Source organism: Dicentrarchus labrax, unplaced genomic scaffold, assembly GCF_905237075.1.
Source record: "Dicentrarchus labrax unplaced genomic scaffold, dlabrax2021, whole genome shotgun sequence".
NCBI classification, from domain to species: Eukaryota; Metazoa; Chordata; class Actinopteri; family Moronidae; genus Dicentrarchus; species Dicentrarchus labrax.
The window spans coordinates 26,390,603-26,414,027 of NW_026136715.1; the positions used below are offsets into that span (position 1 = coordinate 26,390,603).

A 23,425-nucleotide genomic window follows, 5' to 3' on the forward strand; every position below is an offset into this window, starting at 1 on the left:
CAATCAATCAACCTTGATTATATATATATATATATATATATAGATATATAGAGAGAGAGAGAGAGAGAGAGAGAGAGAGAGAGAGAGAGAGAGATAAAGAGGTCATGTGCCACCATCCAATCATGCTAAACAACCCAGTGACAATGTGTACTTACTGTATAAATTTCCCCAGCATATCAACTGGGAAATTATTTTGAAATGTATTCCAGTGTAGTTGAAATTAAAATCCTGAAGTTGCATGAATAAGAGTGAAGTTGTGGATATCTGTTTATTAGAGGTGTGCATCTCTCCTGAAGATATGTTATGTTTTCTATCAATCAAATCAATCTACCAATGATTAAAACATATATACTTGAATAAGTTGATTAAAGTTACATTAGCAAATAAGGATGATTGAGCATCATGTAATAAATAGAAGGATGATATATTGCATGAACTCTGTCCGGATAAACAGCAAACTCACAGCTCAAAGACGATCCAATACCTACCTAGATACATGGGCAACAACACGATTCAGGGATGATGCATTTAATTACATGGAACAATCCAGTGTGTAGACATTTATTTTCCATTCAAAATTAAAATAAGCCAATTATATAATATAAAAGTGACATTGCTTACCTTCAAACACATATATTTTTATAAAATACCAGGAAATCCAAAAAAAAATTATTTAACAATTTCATTTAAGGATTTCATGTCATTGTGTTTATTGCTTTCCAACAGACAGACAGAAAGACTTTCTGCCATAATTATCGTAGACCTCACCCAGCTGGAGCTAAGGTCTGGCTGTTATGTGTTTAATACCCGTGTCTTGCGTGTTGTTGCTTGTGCTAACTGTTTTAGCATCTGCAGACTCCTCATCACCTGCACAGGTATCACCATGCCGTCTCACCAGGTGAGCAAAAAGATCTGCTGGCTACCGCTGTGCTTAACTGCTGTCCAACAGATCTTACAAATGGACATATCTTTGTCCAACTTCCCTTCCTTCCTATAGAATTCAAATGTCTTCCAAACTTTAGATTTTAGATTTGATGGTGTCATGGCAGGGCTGTATCCTTGCCTTTTCCTGGTGTTTCCCCATCCCTTGTGTCTCCTGTCTGTGTGTTGTAGGTGTGATTTTCAGCCTGCCTTCCAGCTCTGCTTCACACACCTTTCTGCACTCAACCCATCAAGCTAACAGTACATCTACCCCATTGCTCCATCTACTTCGTGCCAGCCTAACAACCAGCCATCTGCAGATTACTCCTCACCCTTCTGCCTGCCTGTGAGCCTGCCATCTTCAGTAAGCCGTCTCCTCAACCCTCTCATCATCGCCATAACCCCCTTTCTGGAATAAAAACAACTTAACTTCACCAATCTCTGAATCTGTCTTGCATTTGGGTCCACACCTTCATCCCCTATAAAGGATGGTGCATAGTTCGACATGATTGTTTATGTACCTACCTCACAAACCACTCTGTGCTTACATTACTCTCGTCACATGAATGAAGGTGAATGATGTTTATTTACACACGGTTCCCAGCATAAACAAATCTGTTTCGTGGTCATATGGACATTAAACCAGCAACATACACTACAGTTCTAACATCTATATCTGTAGAATATGCCACAGACATGAAAAAAACTCAACACCTCCTGTATCTGTTTCAGATTAAGAACTCTAGCATTTCTGTGGACAGAATTTTAATTGTATTAATCCAATGCAAATTTAGTGTAGAAAGACAGAGTTGGCAGCAGCAGAAACGCTGCTGGTGTGGACACAGCAGGCGTGCGAGGCAGCCGTATTTTTCACACTTAACACCAAGGAACAGGTCAGAAACCCTGGTGTTATTGACTCTGACCTAAGGTTTGAAACCACATTAGAAATGTGACTGAAGGGTCCTTCTATCACTTAAGGAATTCCACAGTTTCTCTCCCAGGCTGGCAAAGTTAATACATGCTTTTATCTCCAGCAGGCTTATGGAGTTAGATTTGTGCCTTTATTACATGCGAGAAAATAAATGATCTGAGAGAAAAAAAATGTTTGAGAGAAAAAGCATTTTATGAGAAAAAATATTTGAGAGAAAAGGTTTTCATACCAATAGTAAAAAATAATATTTGAGACTAAAAAAATTTTTGAGAGAAATTATTTTCTCAGAGAACATAAAAAATATAAATTTTACATTTTAAAATTTTTTTCTGTGAAAAAAAAAGATCTGTTACTCTCTAACCTGTTAAACATCCTTTAATACCTCTGATCTGTTACTCTCTAACCTGTTAGGGCTACACAGTCATTCCTATGATGGGAATGATTTTGATTACCAACTTGCTCAGCTACCCATCGAGTTGTGTGTGTCATCATCTTACCAAAACATTGGAGTCTCCTCGCTCAACTAAGCATCTATGCCTGTGAATCGACAGTGGTGTAGTGATTCAGTTCGACTCCAGGCCTAGACGATTCTCACCCGACTGGCCAATAGGAACGTGGCCCCGCCCATGACATTATTTTCACAGCGAGAGACACGAGAGCAAGAAATTGCATCGAGAGCAAAGACTTAGGTTTTGAGAGCAGGAAGAAAAACGTTTTGAACACATTTTTTTGAGAGAAAATGTTTTCACCCTGATAGCAAAAAAATATATATTGAGAGTTTTAAAAAAAAAGTATTTTGAGAGAGATTTTTATTAATTTATATTTTTTTTATGTTCTATGAGAAAATACTTTCTCCCAAAACTTTTTTTTCTCTCAAATATTTTTTCTCTCATAAAATCCTTTTTTGCTATCAGTGTGATAACTTTTTCTCTCAAACATTTTTTTTTCTCTCAGATCATCTATTTTCTCGCATGTAATAAAGACACAAATCTAACTCCATACAGGCTGGACTACTGTCTGTCTGCTGTGTATAATAAAGCCATTAGTTAGTTAATCATCGTAAAGCTGACAGAGAGCCCACATTGCTCCGATCTTAAAATCTGTACATGGTTGCCTGTCTGTCACAGAATTCATTTTAAAATTATTTTATTGGTTTTTAAAATCAGTGAATGACTCTGCCTGGTCTTATCTGTCCCACATGGTTAAGACATATGAGCCTGCGATGTCCCTGAGATCATCTGACTCCTGAGGTCAGAACTAAAAGGCACAGAGAGGCAGCCATTGTAAATTATACCCACATACAACATCTTAAGACTCATCTTTTTTTCTTTTTCTCATCTTTCTCCTGTTTTTACCTGATGGTTGTTTTTAAATCAATCTGATCTTATTTTATTAGGGGTCCAGGCTGCTGGATCCCTCTTGTTCTTGTTCATGCAGCAAAAACTAATACCTAGAAAGACCAGGTTGCAAATTGCACCCACTACTCAGATACACTCACTGACCTCAAGGTGGCACTATAATAATATATATGTACATATATATATATATGTATATATATTTTTGGAAAGTTATCTTTTTGGCCTTTTATTGCCTTTATTTGATAGAGACAGCTGAAGATAGACAGGAAAGGGGGACAGAGAGAGGCGACGACATGCAGCAAAGGGCCGCAGGTCCGATTCGAACCCTGGACCGCTGCAGCAAGGCCAGCTCTACTGACTGAGCTAACCAGGAGCCTGAGTCAAAATTCTTTAATCATCTTAATCCCTCAAATGATCTGATTTGCATCTTTTCTAAATAAGACTTCTTTAAAAACATTTTCTCAAAAACCTCAGGATCATCTACGGACTTTGCTGATCTTAAGCTATCAAAGAAATTTCAATATGTCAATTAGTTTCCAGCTTCATGGATTCATATGAAACAATATGTCAATTAGTTTCCAGCTTCATGGATTCATATGAAACTCGGTTTGCATGATCTAGGGTTGTGTTTTTCTCTCCTTAAGAAATCATTTTCAAGGATTTTACAGTATATGACCGCATCCACTGGGCCTCTCAGAATTTCGCTTGGTGGTCCGGAAAGAATTTACTTTTTAGTCTTTTCCACTCGCGTCTAGTGTGAACAGCTAGATGGACTGAGATGGGAGCTGCGCAGTATGACACATCAAAGCTGGTTTACCAAACAGTCGAGATTTAAACAAAGTACACATTCAGGTTAAATAAAGAGATCTTTGTAAGGAGTAAAAACACATTATTTCCAGGATATTTGGGCATTTTAATAAATTCCCAGGTGTTTTGATGACTGGAAAACGAATTGAAATTTCCAGGTTTTCCAGGACATGTGGAAACCCTGCTAATTTATACTCCTCATATGTATATTTATAGATTTAGTCACCAGCATAATATGCAAAATTACATAATATCCAACCATCAACTAAATCAGGGATTTTCAGAGTCTGACACTGACCCCCCTCAGACAAAACTGAGACAATGGAAAAATTGGGACAGTTGGTGCTGAAAATGAGCTATTAGCAGGAATTTGCACATGGTGTACACACTGGATGACTTTAATACTGAAAACTTGATGATACTTAGTTCGGGAATTAAAGGTACCATCTTTTTTATGATTTTACATTTAGTCTCTATTGACATCAGAGATAATGATATCCTTGGAACACACTGAATCTAAAAATATCTCCAGATCACAATAAAGTGGGTCTGAGTGGTCTATGACTTAAAAAATAAAAAATAAGAAAAAGCTATTAACAAAAATCTAAAAAGCTCTCTTGGCCATTTTGAAGGCACTTTTGAGACTGTCACTAACTTCAGTTCATCAGTTTCGGTCAAGGTGCCAGGCCAGGATATGGGATCATGAGGTAAAAATAGAAGTTGTAGGACATCAGTCAGGTTTTTCCAGCACTGTATGATGAAACTTATAAAACTGATGAATGGTTACTGCAGATGAACCTGTCTGAATATTGAACTTAATACTATCTACAGTGCTACATTTTTAGCCAATTTGTATGCATGTCAGTAAATCTGCCTTATGGAGAGCATGCTGTTTCAGTTAATAGCAGTTCCTGTTTGTACTGAACAGATCACCTTTGAATAACAAAAACAAAAGTCAGATGCCGAGCAAATGCCCTCATAGATAATAGCATTTTTAAATATGACCAAAAATCAACAACAGAAAAAATACAACACACAACACAAGTATTAGAGGGGAAATGAACTGTGTGTGTAAAGTATCTCCTTTAATTAAGTTGTTCTGCTTGTCATTCAGTTTTTCCTTTTCTTTCATCTACAGCTGCATTTTTATCCACACTGCTGAGATTGATGACAGTACACAGTATCAGAGGACTGCAGGTCAAACTGTCCTGCAGAGGGTTTCGCAGTCTCTTCAACACGAGCTCAGCCCTCCTTCTCCTTTCTGTCAATACAATTCCATCACAGCTGTCACTACATTCAATAGATTTTTCTTGGTGAAATTAGATTCACATTGCCTCTGCAGGAATTGACTCAAACCTCACCTCAGGTTAAAATAGTTAATTTAGCTCCTGTCTGAAAGCGCCGCTGGTGTTGGGCCTTGAAACCAGTATGAATTGAACAGTATGAACACTGACTGTTTAACTCTGCACAGCAGTGAATATCTCAGCTGTAAAATCTGCATCACTGTCTTCCTGCGTGAAAACTGACTGAATGAAAGATAAGATGTTCCTTTATTGATCCCCTGTGGGATGAATTCAACTATGACACAGCAGCACAGTGCAAATAGTAGAGAAGAAGTGCTCAACCTGTAATTTCTACACGTCAAGGTATAAAAGTAATTAATGCTGGCTACAAAACAGCATGTATTCTCTGAGCAAGTGCCTTAATATATGAATACATAAGAATATGTTATGTCTGTTTTGGATTGTATCCAGTGGCGGTTTCACCTCTGAATCTCCCTAATGGAACAGACAAGTGGGGGAACGGGGGATCCACTGTAAGTCTATGTTATGTCATTCATAATATAATAAATACAGAGCCTATAGTTCATGCACATTTTTGTTTTTCTGAATTGTGTGAAATGGCTAACAAAAATAGGTAATACAAAACGATTATGTAGTCACCAAGGTGATTTTGTACTATTTAGAATATTTATTCTATATATTATTTGTACATTATGTGTAATATTATATATTATTGTTGCTCACTGCTCTTTTTTATATATGATTGTATATATTTTGGCACATTTATGTATATAGTGTATATTTATGGGTGTCCTTGTGATTCTCTAAGTTCTGATAACTTATACTGTCATATTTTGTGCAGAACTGTGTTCATTGTCTGTTGGCAATGTTGGAGGTAGAGATTGTGCACCTTAAAAAGTGTGTTTCCTGTTCCAAGTGCAATAGTTAAATCAAATTGTTCTGATGAAGGATTTGTGCAATAGTTAAATCAAATTATTTGCCTCACTTATGTTGTTATAATAAAACACAACAGTTTGTGCAGAATTTTTTATTTCTTTATTTTTTAAATTGGGGGCGCTCGATGGGGGTCTCGCCCAGGTTGTCATTCAAGATAGAACTGCCACTGATTGTATCTTTGGCATTGTTTGTTTTTGAACTGCAGTACAGGTCACCTGCTGTTCAAGAGGAATCATTCTGAAAGGATTCTAAAAACAGGTTTCAGGTTGCAGACTCAGTAATCAGCCAAAGCAACAATTCATCTCCACTGCCGCAGGCTCAAATTGAATGACGACAGGCTTTGAATAAATCAGCCTTGAAAACACCTTGGCTAGCATGAAGGAAATATCCATAGGCAATATGTAATGTCACTAAAACCACAGGATACATTGTAGAAGTATAGAAGTAATTAGGGTCTAGTTTGGCAAAGAGGTAAAAAAGTTTGGGAAGTTAGAACAAATTCTCTTAGGCTACGTTCACACTGCAGGCACAAGTGGCCCAAATTCATGACAATGTTCAGTGTGAACTGTCATTTCAGAATTCATGTGAACTTTACATCACTCTAGATCTACATTTTCGTCATGTGGATCGCTTCAGGAACGTGACCTGTTCCGTTTGTAACAATATCATTCGCCACTGTCGTTGTTATAATTGTGATGTGAGTATTTAACTCTAAAATACAATCCTCAACTGAATTACTAACTCTAACACCATTTTCCTTTTACCAGTCAGATGTTTGTTTTAAGGTTTGTGAATGGAACAGGCATGTCTATAAGCTGTGGCAGAGGTGGCCAGAGGATCTCAACCCCGTAATTATAACCTTTTTTATTTTGCCAACGCACAGACATAATTCATAGCCAGTTGAAAATAATCACAGCTTTTTCCACTACAGGAACTAGGGTATTACAAGTATCTAACACACAATACACCAGATATGCGAGTGTAAGCCCATACAACATTAGATACAGTAGGTGACCGACACAGACTAGGTTGGGCCAAGTTAAACTTGACACACAGAACACCCAAAAAAAACACTGCACATTTTCCTCAGTCATCCTAAAACACCACATTAATCTACCCAGACCTGAAGAGTCTAAACCCATCAGTAGCAGATCAAATATGCTACTTAAAGGACCAGATTGAGAGAGAGTTACTTTACTGCTGTTTTAATTGATTGTTATTAATTACTAATTGACTGAGATTGATTGTGACTGTGATTGTGATGGAGTCAATCATAGTTACAGTATTACCAACAGTATAATTATAATTAATTTGTTGTAAATATTGTTTTCCTTTATTGTTACTATTATTATTTTTAATTCCAAATGCTTGCTTTGGCAATATGTACAGCGTTACATCATGCCAATAAAAGTTTCGAAATCGACCAAACTTAGTGATGGGAATTCTGTTTTTTTTTAGAGAGCCAGTTCTTTTGACTCGGCTCCGAAGTGGCTCCTCAGATTTTTTGTTGCTTAAATTAATTTATTACCAAATTATGTGTAAAACAAATTACTAATGTAAATACAAACATTATATCAAATGTTTATTATTTATATGGATTTATTAATATACGCAACATGGAACAGAGTGCTACAAAAATAAATTATAAAATACAAAAACAAAGACCCATCTAGATAAGACAAAAAGCTGCTCCATATGAAATTTTTAACTTTGAACTGTCTATCACATTAAAATGTGTCTGTCTATGTAGCGCCAAGTTCTCTCGCTCTCTCACATCTCCCTCCCTCCTGTTCATGTTCTCACTGTGCTGTGTGTCTGTAGTTGAGTAGTCAGTTGTCATTTCCATCCTTTGAGACATACTGCCAGCTGTACTTGGCTGAAACCAAAGAAGAAAAAAAAGTCAAGGATCATAGATCTTTATTGTCCCTGAAGGGCAATTTGTTGTACAGCCAGCAGTAACTACATAACCATCAGACAACGATAAAAACACTGAATTCGCCAAAATCAACACAAGTCTAGTTTATAGCCCTCGATACACTCATGCATCCTCACAGCCATTGTAAAGTGTATGGCTCCTCGCTGTGGGACATGAACATTACTTCTCAGTGATGTGTTTGAATAGTCAACGGCAGTCCCTGTTGGTAATGGCTACTGCTGTAATTTGTGGCTGCTGGTTTACTAGCAGCTTCTTAAAAAGGTCCAGTGTTTAGGAGGATCGGTTGTCAGGAATGGAATATAATATCCATAGGTCTGTTTTCATCAGTATATAATCACCTGAAATAAGAATCACTGTGAGCTGTTTTTATATACAGAGGGAGCACACTTGGGGAGTAATGGATTACATGTAAATTAGTTACATAATCATGAATCATGAATGTAACTAATGGATTACAGTTTTTTCAGACTACAGTTACAATTAATTAAAATTGGGATTACAATTGGCAGGTTTACAATTTTGAATTAAAGCTGCAAGCAGTAATTATTATATAGATGTGTTCAGGATAAGACTCTTATCAAACGTGAAGTTCCATTGCCACTGGACCGTGTACACGTTATAAGTTATAACTTCTTGTTTTTCTGTATGGTGGCGCTATGAGTATGACTGAATATTGGCATGAAGATGTGTTCAGGACGGGATTTTTTTTAGGCAGCTGAAGGTTGGTAGAGATTGGACAATTACAAGTACAATAAAGGTATGACAAATTTCTTATGGAAATCTGTTGACACGCCAAAGACACTTCCTGTGACAAAAACTTATCATCATGGTCTTCGGATTGCACTGATTAAATCTGAAGTCAATCGACTGACTTCCTGTTGGATTTGGGGTATGGTGGGATCGTAGGTATGTGCGGGACCAACAGAATATGTACATTTCTTGTAACATTGTGCCGAGTTTCATGAGTTTTACGGCATGTTGCTTCCACCATAAATAAAGAATAGTAATTCCTTGCATTAAATACATCAATTTTCTTCTTGGTTTCCATTGTTCTGTTCTGTCTTATAGAATACACTTAAATCACTTCTTTTATTTAAAAATTTTCTCGTCTTTAATGGGATATTTGTTGTTGCGGTAATCCAAAAATAATGGAAAGTAATCAAGTTACTTTAATATTGTGATACATGGATGAGGATACTGATGACATTTTAACAGGTAATTAGGTAAATTAACTGGTAAAGTAGCCCTCCCACACTAAGACGGAGCAGGTCCTCTTCAGTCTGCCATTTTGAACCGCAATGTATAGCTCAGAACGGACAAACCAAACACTCTAGATAGGGCCTTTTGTGTTTATTGCAAGTTTCTGGGCCACAGGTTCTCCTACATGCTTGGAAGGGGAGGGTGAGTGGAGGGGTTATCAGTTGGTTGCAACATCGCCGCTGGATGCCACTAACCACCAGAATCATCCCCAGAATTCAAAGCAACTAAGTACTCAGCAGAAAACTGGCAAAATGTACGCTTCGATGGTCCTGTCACTGCGGGGAGAGAACAATATCTTAGCTCACTTGTGTGTTGCTATTTTGGGGCCTGGTCCAATCTCAGTCATTACAAGAACCTCTTCTGGTTTATCTTTGAAAGGGGAACTTATCACTGCATGATAAGCCAGCTACACAACAGAGACCGAACAGATAGTTGAGTGCCAATTTGTATGACTCTCAGGAGAGATTACACAGTTTCTTTTCATCTCTTGTTGTGAGATTCTTCACAGGTGGTGAGTTACAGATTAGGTATCCTACAGGCAACACTTTGGTTGCAGTCAAGAAACACTCTAGGCCCACAATGTGGCCAGCAATTAGCAATGATTGATTTCTGTTCTGTGGTGGATGTACGGATGTGCAATATTCGCTGAAATGTCAACATATCTTAAAATGGCAATTCTCCACTAGTATAAAAAAAATCCACCCAATTAACGCACCTTTGGCGGCTGACCTATGACATGTCACAATGTGTGCCACCAAACAGAACCATCCTGGCTGCAGATGGATAAGGACAAGGAAGAAGTTGGCCAACAGATCTCTGGAGTAAGCTGCACTGTTTTCATAGTTGAATTTACAGTTTCTCGATGGCTAAGACACGCTTAATGAGACTGGGATCTTCTTGATCTTACCATCACCTTCTTAGCACAGCATAAGTTTTCTCTTGCAAATGTTAAGCCTTTGCAAAACGTTTTTCAACCACAGATCTCACAGAAAGACCCAGGACTCTGTTGGATTAACTGTAAAACAAAAGAAAAACATCTATTCACAGCTGATAAAATTTACTTGCATAATTATTCATCTCTAATGCACCTGTCCTTTGCACAACTCTTCAATCAGCAATCATTCCTCATCCATCTATAAAAGCTTGGTGCATTTGCAAGCATGGATCAAAGACCAAAGCCACGTACAATGAGGAGCGTAAAAGACCATGGTAGAGGGGCATGGAATAATCAGATGCATGGATTTGATGGAAATCTGATCTGATGAAAATATGCTTATTCATTTTCTTGCCGAGATCTAGATGAGAAAATTGGAGTGTCTGCTGATTGCCCTTGCAATGTGACAATAAGACAAGAATTCATTGTGTCCGGTCAAGAAAAAATAAATAAATAAAGTAAATATGATGCATGGGCTGGTAGGGGAATTTTGTTCATTTTGGGCCGTTTCCCTTTGCTTCCAGTCTGCTATGCTAAGACGGCTGTAACTTCATATTCAGAGGATACTCCTAGCAAGAAAGCAAATAAATTTTCATTTTCCAAACTGTTCTTTTAGAAAATATAATTAAAAAGTTGTTGCCTGGAAATTCTCGTTTTTCTCATTGTTACAGCGTGTGTCATTAACAATCTCAGTGGCTTGTGGGGTTGTTGGTGGTGATAAGATTAACACCTGAAATCATTTCATTTGGACAAATGAAGACAGCATTCAGGGTGTCGGTCAGGTGGGACGTGACGCAACAACTTACTGACGCATTTTAAGATTTAGGCTGATAAACCTTCTGTATCTTTTGGTTTTGCCACCTGGACTTAATGGAATATGGTAAACCTTAAAGAGGAATAGGAAGACGTCTCAAGACTTGGTGTGCGTTTATATACAGTATCAATCAGAACTCCCTTCCACAGTTGATGTTGGTGCTCTGTGATTAATGTGAATTTAAATTGTCATGTTGATGCAAAAGATTTAAGACGATTTACAAAAAGGATGTCAAATATATTAAGGATTTTGTTTTACTTGGATAAATTGCATTTTTCAGTTTCGCTTTTAAATTGGCTTTTGGAAAAAAAAATGTATTGATCATTCTGCAACTAAACTACTAACAAAATAAAGACTGACATAGAGGCAATATTAATTTTCCTCATATCCTTTGTTCTGTTTTTGCCAGTATGGACGTGAAACAGGTCTTAAATTCCATTCGTAATGGTCTTAAAGAAAAAGAAAAAGCTCTTAAATTGTACCTGTTGAAACCTGCAGAGCCCTGAATATAGGCTGATGTTGAATTGCCAAATTGTGAAACAGCTGGATAAACAAAAGGCTCATTATGACAAACAGGGTTTTGAATTGGGATACATTCAAATTGATATCATTAAGACACACACACACACACACCTAATTAAGTTAAAGGAGGACATGGAGAGGGAGAATGGAGAGATTAATCTCTGCCCCATTCTGGTCAACGTCTCTGTCAACTTTCAGAATTGATGAGTACAGAATGTGCGGCACATTACAGTGAAGAATAGTCCGTCTCTATGTTTCATCTGTGTGATAAAAAAGGCAGTCACTGTCCGAGTAGTATAAGACATAATGTCAAAATCTCTTTTTCCATTAAAAGTGCCTGGCATTGGCAACAACTGCTGTAATAGGCAGTATTAGAGACAAAACTGGACCCATACGGCCCCTACGTTCACCTTGATCCAATAAACCTTTAAATTCAATCAGCGATATGATGACATAGGTCAGAACAATGAAATGGGAATCATTATAGGAAGACATTACTTGTTTTATTACAAATCACTAATGAAATGCCACAAATGTCAAGTAGAGATGTGTTAAAGTTTCACATCCCTGGATTACACAAGAGATCTGAGAAAAACTACGTACAAAGAACTCCTATAGTTGAAAAGACACAGGGAAACATGAATATTTGTATTACTAAATATAGAACACAACATACATTAAAAGTAAAGTTATTTTACAAAGAATCAGCTAATATATAGACAGTGTGCTAGCTGAGTGCTCAGGTAGGCTGATGATGTCACAAATAAAGAATGAAACATCCTAGATAGAAAAAAAAAAGGTTGGGAACTGCTGTCATAGTATATTGTTTAGTACTTAGTATACAGCACTTAAAAACTAAACCAAAAAACAAACAAAAACCCTAACCACTTACTAACAGGAAATGACACAATACTGTATATGTATTGTCAGACGTCAATCAAACTGAGATCAGAGCAGTGTTAACACTTTGCTTTTAATACTTGTTTTCCATGATCTTTCTACGGCTGTTTCACAATTATCCACACTGCAGACTTCAAAAACTATTAAATCTGTGCTCAATGCACAAAGGGAAATGGAGGCAAGTTGAATCCATCGATCAAAAAACGTCAGGGCTTAGTTGGAAATTGGCCATAACTCACTGACCATTTGTCTATCTCATCATTAATCCTGATAGATATCTTCATTCACTGGAAAGGAGGTGTGTCAAAGCAATTTGATCAAGCCCCATAGGGGGCATCCCAAAAACATGTATCTTTGTAATAATTTGTAATGATGAAAGTGCGTGTGATTGGTCTCACTCCTTTAAACTGAATTAAACTAGCAGAAGTGACTTGCTCAGCTTTGTTGAAGCCTGAAACCTGCTCATTGTTGCTTGCAGTTTTAACTATTGTCCATCCATCAACAGCACACTCAAAAATCAACCATATTTAATATGCATTCTGTCTTGTTTGAGGCTATTTTTTTTAGAACGTGTATACTAAAAACCTACCTAGACTTAATATGTAGTATGGTTGGTGTAGTATGGACACGCCTACAACCGTGCGTGGTGTGCTTTTGAGCTAAAAGCTAATGACAGCATACTGACATGCTCACAATTACAACACCAACATGCTGATGTTCAGCATATATAATGTTAATGCTATGTTCACCATCTTTAGTTCAGCATTTTAGCATGCTAACAATTGCTTATTAGCAATAAACACAAAAACACAGTTGAGGCTGATGGGAAACTTTGACCTGTTGGTGACTTAAAGTCAGTGGATCACCAGAACTTAATGAATATGCGTATATCATCTTGATGGCAATTCATTCAACCTCATGGTGGCTCGGCTCCTCATGAGTAAAAGCAAAAGCTTGAAACTGCAAATATGCCTCTGTCCTTTTTTATAGTAACACTACTCAAATATCTGATCTCCTGGTATCACATATCAAATGATAAATATTTTGCTGCATGTAAAATGATTGTCCAGGTTGTAAATATGGCTTAGAATTGAGTAATTATGAAAATGTAGTAGGCCTAACTCTAAACAATAGTAATATCATAAGTGTTATTGTTGCAGTATGATTTGAGGGAGGTTGGTAGACAGTGTCTGTGGGTTCTGACTGGATAATAAATCAGCCACTGACTGGGATCACTCCTACCGCTGCATCACTGACTAGATAACAGTAATGAATATGGTGCTTCTGGAGCATTTGCGCAGTTGGAGTGAGTGAAGTGCAGCTCACTGACAGTTTAATGGAGCGACTGCAGTAATGTATAAGGTCTTGATATCTTTAAAGTGTGAATGTGTAAATAAATGCTGACTGATCATGCTGTCTGCTTCTCATGCTGCGTGGTTGCGTGTACTCAAGAGCAGACAAAAAGGTTATTTTCTGGTAGATCTTCAAGGCTTAAAGAACCAGTGTGTAGGATTTAGTGGCATCTATCGGTGAAGTTGCAGATTGCAACCATCAGAATACAGAGGATCCCTTTGAAAATGGCCTTACCAGGTTTTCCTGGTAAAGATTTAGCCTATTTTTTTTGCATTATTTAGCCCCTCTTCCGACATGCTAGCATGACATGGTTGGTAACAATGGATGCGTTTCACGTAGTCATCTAGTTGATACTGTTATCTTCACTCTAGCCCTTTGCAGTCTCTGAAAAACAGTGCAGAGTGGAAGGGGTAAGGATAATGGGGTGGTGGGTATTCACGTGTCTTGTTTGGAGCAGCTGTTTTGAAACAGAGAGCGTTTACCCCATTGGTGTGATTTGTTTGGGCATATGTGAACACAGCAATCACACACACAGATGTGGGACAAAACACAAAGAGGGTGGTCTCTGTCCCCCTCAGGCAGACTCTGGGACAGATTGTTTGTGGTGTGAAAACAAATGAACCAACCCCAGGAGTTTTTATGATAGAATGTCATTTCAGCCCAATTTCAAAAACAACTATTCAAAATTCCATCTGCTGATTGTGTTTTCCTTGAATAAGTCAAAGTGTGTACTTTGTTAGTTCATTATGTCCATTAAAAACTGCGTGACAGCGATCGCACAGTAATACGCCCCTGATCATCAACGCTAGCATGTACTGGCTGGCTGGTGTGTTGGCGGTTAGCCACAGTAGTTCACCAACTAGCCCTGTGAGATATGTCACATTGAGCCTGTTTTTACCTGGTATTAGAATGTGTCTCCACGTGCTTATGATCTGATCTGACTTCCCTGTTCTATAGGGCTGTACCCCACTCAGTCAATGTCCATTATTACTCTTTTTTTAAGTTCAACGACACACAGGCTTTTTACCTGCGCTGTCAGCAGAAAAGGGAGTCTGGGGATATTGCAATGACTAGTTCAGTGGTCAAATCAATTGAAACAGACAGCGTGTTCACAGACACCAGCCGTTTATCTCAGCAGGTAACAGAGCCCAAGCACATGATTTGCATTACAGTGAACCAAGCAGACAGCATGTTTAATTTGTACTTACAGGATGTCAGTTGAATGGGCGGTCCTTCATTGTGGCACAGGATGCATTAGCACTTGCACTTCAAATGGATGCATTAGCACTTGCACTTCAAAAGATATGTGATCAAATGCGTCCCAGACCACCTCGGCAAGTGGTTTCAGTGTTCAGATCACAGTATGTCTTGGTGGATGTTTAACTTGAATTTAGAGCTGTCCACTTGTGATCAGATCATCCAAGACACGTTCTGATACCAGGTCTATAAAGGCTCTTAATACCAGGTGTAAACAGGCTCATTGAGGCTTTACAGTCAGCATCACCATAGCAGTCAGACAAACGAAGGTAACAGCAATGGCTGGACATACTGCAGACGATCTGAAAAAACTGGTTGTCAAAACGGTCTCTATATACTAGTAGGATATGATATGGGATATGTTGGAAAATATCACACAGTAAATCTTTTAGAGGAGCACATTCAAATAACCCGCTCTCCTTCTGTATGTACAGTATGTGTGTGTGTAAGTGGGGAGATATTAACTTACGGAGAACAAGAACTCCATGCCGAAGCGACTGAGCGCGGTTGGGCTCCACAGTGACATTCAGAATGGTGGGATTTCCTCCGATGATGCACACACGGTTCTCTTGCTCTGCCTCGCGGAACATTCGCAGCAGCTGGTTGGCTATGACCCCGTTCAGTGCAGATATGGCCACCATGGGAATCACAAAGGACAGGAATGCATTTACCTGTTCAGGGAGAAAACACAGAAGGCTGTAACCACTTTCACATGAGTGAAAAACATCATAGTTAAGATTTATTATCAACAATGAACTTCTATATTAGTGGTATAATAATATTCCCAAGCTAGGGGATTGCCAGTGAGTTGCAAGATAACTTTGAGGTGTCACAAGATGATTAAATGGATAGAAAAGGGCCGGGGGGTACAGAAAGCTGGCACTGTTGGTCCGCATATTTACACATAGGCAGGTGGGGAGGGCAGATATTGATTGACAGTGCCAGGCACTCGCTCGTGTGTGTTAGTCTCCACTGCTATGCAGCAGTGCTTGACCTGCGTCCGGACAGGTGCCGTTGTTTCTTGCTGCTTTGTCCTGGCAGTTGGTTGCTGCGGCTGATCGAGCTAACGGCACCAAGCATGCACTACTTAGCAATCCTTCCATTTGGACCTCAGTACTGTGACATTATTCGCTGGTTCTGTTGCCCAATAATAGCAAATACTGTTAGCAGCAGTTAATTAAGGGTTAGCTAATGTTACTTTAGCAAGCAGTTAAAGGTGTCTGTCCATTGGGAAACTGTAAGTTCTGAGTTTAAACTAAGCAGCCGGAGGACATCAGAGGGAAAACAACTAAATATTTTCTCCATAAAATATGATCCAGTATCACCTAAACCAGTGAATAAAGTCCAGCAGCATCATAATCGAGAAAGCATTTCATTGGATGCAAAATTAGTATACACCCCCAAGCAGGGGATGAGTCATCAACTACTTTTTATAGTTTTTCAGGAAATGGCAAGCTCTAAAATACCATGAAAAATATTTTAAAATACAGACAAAATGACTTTTTTTTAAATATAGTTGACATTTAGCATGAAGCATATGAGATAAAACACTTAAACATCAATTTTGACTTCATGGGGACTCCATATTATTCCCGATGTTTAGGCCAGCACCTTCCATGGCCTTTAAATCTAAGCTGCAAACGGATCTGGCCTGAACTTTCTCAATACCTCAGGTCTTGAACCTGCTAATTACCCGTCCGCCGGGTCGTTTCTTAGTCTCGGTGAATCTATTAACATTAGGATTTATAGTCCATGTTTGTCTGCCAACACGAAATCAATAAATGAACAGCAAACTTTCCGATAACCACTGCAATTCTCTAACCTTCTGCTCTTTTTGTTTGCCACAATCCGCCAAGCTAAGTGTCTCTCACGCTCTCTTATCTCCCTCTCTCTCCCTAGTCTCTCCTTCTCCTGTTTTTTCACTCAGGACTACTGACCATCCTGGGACCTCTCGTTGAACCATTGTACCTGGATCATCGTCCCCCACGACGGGGCATGCCTCTTTTTCCCCATTAAAGGTTTTATCCTTATCAGAATGGAGGGTCTAAGGACAGAGGGTGCTGTATGCTATACAGAATGTAAAGTTCCCTTGAGGCATATTGTCATCCAAGGAAAAAAACAGATAATACAGGCAAAAATAGAACAACAACAGTAATGAATAATACAGATAAAAGAATACATTCATCGTTAATACATTGCGAAGAACCAGGAAAAGCTCATTTAAAGAGGCAAGTTTTCAGTTGGAGTGAGTACTTCAAAAGAAATGCTGTATTTAACTGGGAGCTAGTGTAGTTGCTGATGGGGGTGATGTGGTCCCAGGGCTGTGTATGGGAGAGGACTCTTGCAGCTGAATTCTGAACATACTGTAGTCTGTTCAACCCTTGATTGGGTACAGCAAGGAGAAGGACATTAGAGTAATCTAGGGAGAATTTAATAAAGGCATGAATCAGAGTCCGTACAAAAGAGAAGGGAAAGAGAGGGCCGTAGTGCGGAGATGTTCTTCAGGTGGAACAATGAAGTTTTGGTGATATTTTTGATATGTATTTCAAAACAGAGGGTAGAGTCTAATGTTACACTAAGAGTTTTCATTTCAGCGACGGAGGATGTAATAAAACCAAATCAAGACGCAAGACTTTGTGAAATGTGGCTGGGGAAACAATTAGGATAGCCTCGGACTTATTCTGATTAAGTACTTGCTGGTCATCCAAGCATTAATATCATTTAATAACATTGGTGTGTACATATAGTTGCGTGTTGTCAGCATAGCACTGAAAACTAAGGCTCTATCAAGAGGTAGAACCTTAATGGTCCAGTAATGGTTTGTGATATTAGGCTATATATATATATTTTGACTTGACTAACTCTCCATCAGTGTGTGAGTGTGTGTTTAAAATGTTAAAGGTGCTTTTGGTTTGCTTTTTCCGTACACACTCTGCTCCAGTAACTAGTCATGCTGTCGCTAGCTAGCTAACTAACTGAATCTTCGCTCAGTATCACTAAAAGTTAAAGATTGATTGACGAGTGAATGCCATGATATTGTTGGTGGAAATGGGTGACGTCCCATGCAGTTGTAGCCGTGGCTTGCCATCTCCTGCGGTTGGTTTGTCGGTAGCCTGACATTTTATTATTGCGGTTATTGCAACAGCCCTAACAACAATAACAAAACTGGTGGCTCATTTAGCGCTGATGATTGATTCTACATAAATAAAACCAAAAACTCTGCTGCATGTAGTCACTCTCTTCTCTCTCTCGTCAGCTTTATAATGAAGTCAGTGGGAATGAATACTGTCACATCAAAGCAAACATGTATTTGTATGCAAATATTGCAGATTATTACTTGAAAGCAACCAATGTTTCAAATCATGGGAAATCCATTAAAAAAGGTTAAGCAGACACCTCTTGACAAAGAGGGATGACAGACAGGGTGAAAAAAGTGGTGGAGGACACAAGAGGTGAGGGTGAACTGTGGCAGTCGGATGAATCACAGACACACCTATAAGGGAAATTAAGGCTGCAGCAAAACAAATTGAGTGAGCCACTTTTTGTGCTTTACAAAACCTTTTTGCAACCAATGTAATGCACTCCTTTCATTAAATTAATTCAACAATAGTATTTCATGCTTGCTTTGTTTTCCCTGGCAAAGGAACGATACAAACATATTGACTTCCTAGTCATTTTAAGCAATTCAAAAGTTCCACGAGAAACACTGAACGAAATTACATTTTACATTTTGAGTGCCAACTCTGATAAAATTCCTTTTGGAAAGTTTTGCCCAAATCATTTTCTTCACAGTGCGCTGCCTTGCTGCTGATAGAACATAAAAGAGGGAGAAGAAAGTAGGCAGTGAGGATTAATGAGAGGGAAGAACGGAGCAAGAGAGCGGAAAGGAAAAAAGGAAGAAAGAGAGAGGACACGCTGCTAGACATCAATTATGACAGCTGACTTCTTGCTAGAGCTACCATGTGGAAGCTGTACGAGAGAAAACGTGCATGGTGCGTGAGGTGTTAATTTGTGTACATATTTGCTTAATCAATGTAACTGGAAAAGCTTTTACTTCAGTTCTTCCCTACAGCATTCCCACTCCACCTCCTCACTCACACAGACGCAGATGCAGTGCTGTTGTTGTTCCAAGGGATAATCACGGATGAAAAATGTTAATGGTGTTAATGAACAAGCTGGCTGACTTCTGAGGGTCCCCTGCCTCCTAGACACTGATGACTGATTAAAGTTGAAAAGGTGAGCAGAAGAAAAGCACTGAGGCAAACCCCGGATTCAGAGTGAGACCAAACCCCCTGCTTGGGTGGAAAGAAAAAATTATGAATAGCAGCCAAAAAACTGGCAGAGCTAATGTGAATAATTGGGACTGAAGTGCAAGGAAATTGAGATATTAGACAATAATGATTGTAGGGGAAAGGGTGACACACAGAGAAATAACTCAACGTTTAAAGTGTCGTATTTTGTCATTTTGATATTCTGAATCTAGATATGAAATCTTAAAATTGATGTGCTGTAGGCCAGAAATGATAAGAGGACTTTGATGTCCCCTTTGCTGACTGCTGCCTGGGCTTCAACTGCGTACAATATATAACCCTTATCGAGCGTTGAGAAGCCATTTTTCTAATTTGCCTCCTTGTCACCAGTGATATACAACCAACTTTTGTCTCACTTGTCTTTTCTGGGGGATGTGACTAAAAGTGGGTGATGGGTCTATTTTCTGGTTCTGCTTCCAACCCTGATAAGAACACCAATATATTTTAATGAAACGCTGTTGTTTTCTTTTTGAATTTAATGGTAAAAAATCCATCCTGCTATGTTTGTGGACACAGTTGTAGTGTTTAAGTGATTTGCTTGGTTTGTGCAAGGAAGCGTGTGCGCCAGGGGTGTGCATATTTGTATCTGTCCTTGTTTTTTGCTACCAATTTTTTATTTAAATTACCTGTGTAGTTTGGCTTTTTATTTATATAAATTTACCTGATTGTTACATAACTTGCTAAAATCATGATTACAGCTCTGAGAGGAAACAGACTGCTAGTGTCTGACAACCCCCAAATTCCACAGAGCAAATTTCGTTTCGCTCTGCTCCATGTAGAATACGCATCTAGTCTATTTTTGACAGAAGCTGCGACTTACCCCTGTCAAGCAGCACAGAGCAGATCGCACTGGCAGGAACTCAAACACAGAAAAGCATAGGGAATCCAGTCAATTTTCAAAATAAAATACCTGGATCAAATTTCGCACTACATCAATATTGTGGCACCAGGCCAGAGGCAGGTAAGAGGACATTTTAAGCAGAGAAACACATCGTTTTGTATGCTTTTTAAGGACATAATACACAAATAAACAACGTCAGGCAGGCGACACGCTCTGAATATCAGCTCTACTGAAACACTTGGTGGGATTGGAAAATGCACAGAGCCAAACCACATCAGCAATACGACATCACAGAGCCGTGCCCAATGGAGTTGAGGGGCTGATCAGAGAGAGACACACTACAGGCACAAGTAGAAGTAACCGGTATGAAACTCACAATATGAGCTACAGTATGAATTCCCCCTGTCCCTCTCACATTGCATCTATCACGTCATTTATAAATAATACATGGATAGGGCCTCCACTAATAATAATGATAATAATTATTATAACAATGCATCCCGAGTTCATCCCAAATTGTATCCAATGGATTTTGGAATACCATCCCTAATACAGACATTTATGATCGCCAGAAGATGCTGCTGTTGACTTTGATGATCCAATAACTTTTCAACCATTAGTTTGGTATTTTTGATTTTACGGAAATACCTTGACAATTATTGGGTAGACTGCCAAGCAGTGTGGTGGTGTTAGTTTTAATCTAGTGCCATCATCAGGTCAAAATGTTCTTTGGTTTGATTTTGTTATTAATGAACATGTCCAGGAGACACTATAGACACGCATTAACATATATAGTTGTAGGTACGTGGAAGGACAGTATTGGTTTAAGCAGCGAAATTATTAATATAATTTAATATTATATATATAATAATATAAAATTATTTGTGTTTGGTGAAAAAAGACAGAAGAGCATCATTAGAGGACATAGATGGAACAAGACTGGATTTCGTATCATCTGAAGAGATAAAATGATGATTAACAAGCTACATTCTGTACTGAGCTCACTTGATTTACGGAAGAACCCTCCATCACAGATAGATTAACTGTGAGGGAGGACGGCCAGTCATTTTTTTTAATGCATGAGGTGCAGGTGAATGCACTGCATTCCTTCTCCAACCTACAGACAATGCTGGGTTTTTTATTTTCTAGTCATGGTGCCACTTTTCCAGTGGGGATTACACCCTTTCTTAAAGGGGAACTTGGCAACTCTAGCCATTTCTTTGCTGGTTTTCACTTTTGTTGTCGCATGTTTTCTCAACGAGCTCCCCCTACAGCTCTGGGATGTATATTTCAAAACACTGTCGTAAAAAAACTCACTTGCGGCACCCTCCTCCCCCTTTCTACCGCTGCTGATGTGCATTTGTTGCCGGGCAAATTTTTTTTCGTGTGGAGCAATGTCTACTGAGGTGGGTAATACATTCATCGTCACTTGATCTTACAGCCGGTGTGGCTAACCGGTATTGAGGGGGGCGTGTGCGTTTATGTGGAATTGCCGTAAAGCAGTTTGTGTTTCTCGCTCGTTCTCACTTCTCACGATACTTCCTATTTCCAACCTAACGGGACGGTAGTCCCAAAGTTGCAAGGTTGGTTTTCCGCCTGGGGACCCTAGGGGGAGCGGGGAAAGTCACCATTTTCACCGGAACAGGCCATTTAACCATCCAGATGATTTCTAAACAGGTTTATTAAGTTGAAATAGTTGCCAAGTTCCCCTTTAAGATCCTTATCCCTCTAATCTTTGACAGCTCCAGTTAGATTTACTCTGTGTAATCTTCCTAAACCGTTGTCAAAATGTTATGTCAATTATAAGCCCACAGCAATAGAGTAGTAATGTTGAAGGGGTTTTTTGGGCACCCAAGATTTCGTTAGTGGAAACAAAGCAGTGAATTAAATAAAACGTTATTTTCTGATTGTTTCACAGCGGCTATGTTCCAAAGCACAAATACACAAGGCCACCATCCTCCCTGCGGTATGTACAGTAATTTTTTATTGAAGAATAGCCGCTAACTAAGCTTTGCTAATTCAGTGATAAACACATTAATTTCTTACAAATTCTTCCCAATAAAATCTTTTATTTTTCTTATGCATTAACTTAACCCGACTCCTATACAGCTGAAAGCGAACATGAACTAGGAAAATGAAGCAGATATCTGAAAGAACAAACAGGAAACTAAACTTCAGACCACAGAGATACAGAAGCAGAGAAACTGAGAGCTGAGATGGGAGGGGGGTCGTCATGGGTTGGCAGCAGTTGATGAAAGCACTTCGGCTCGACACTGGAAAAGGTCCTTCGTTTTTAGTCATGGCACATCGCGTTTAAACTGGTAATGGAAACGCAATGGTTTGACTCTTTTTTCATTAGCCAAAAGGGCCAGTGGAAAAGCCCCAGTAGAGCACTTCCACGGCTTAATGGGCAGATCCATCTGTAAGAGATGAACAACTGTGTTAGAAAATATCTGCTTCTTTAAACAACAGGCCTGTCTACTTCAACTCCCAAGGTGCATTTCCACCACACCCTCACTGTCAACACTAGTAATCTCAGTGTCACTGACAGCCTCTGAGAGACAGACAGACACAGGGGAGAGAAAGAGAGCAATGTATTATTTTAACTGCTGTTAGAATACAGACACACCACCCAGTTCAGTTACTCTAGCTATCGTAACGGATGTGTGAATTACTACTGCCATGTTTTTTCTAAATGTGACCATTTAATTACTGTCTCCATTGTTGAGAAAACCACTATAGCTAACAAGCCATGTTAACATAGGTTGTTGTGTTATTTCTATGAACACATCACATGTCGTAATGTTATATAATTCCTCACTGACCCTGACCCTGAGGTTCACTCATGATAGCTTGTAGGGGGTGAAATAGGGTGAGTAATGAATGGGGAGAGTTTCTGCCTGAATCCTGGTTTCATTAGCACTATCTCCATCATCATTACCCCTTTATGCTTGTGTGTCTGTGTGGGTGTTTTCTGGACAGTTGTGGTATGCTTCTGGATGTGCACAACAGCATCCTGCTAAGCCACAGTATATATATTA

At 38.9% G+C, this 23,425-nt stretch overlaps 1 protein-coding gene across 1 annotated transcript in view; it reads right to left on the reverse strand.

The window, feature by feature from the left end:
• ntsr1 (neurotensin receptor 1 (high affinity)) overlaps window positions 1-23,425 on the reverse strand; it is a 65,292-nt gene that overhangs the window by 16,151 nt on the left and 25,716 nt on the right. Inside the window, exon 2 of the mRNA XM_051425826.1 lies at window positions 15,703-15,904. Within this exon, the coding sequence (XP_051281786.1) occupies window positions 15,703-15,904 (202 nt within the window). The remainder of the gene's footprint in view (window positions 1-15,702; window positions 15,905-23,425) is intronic.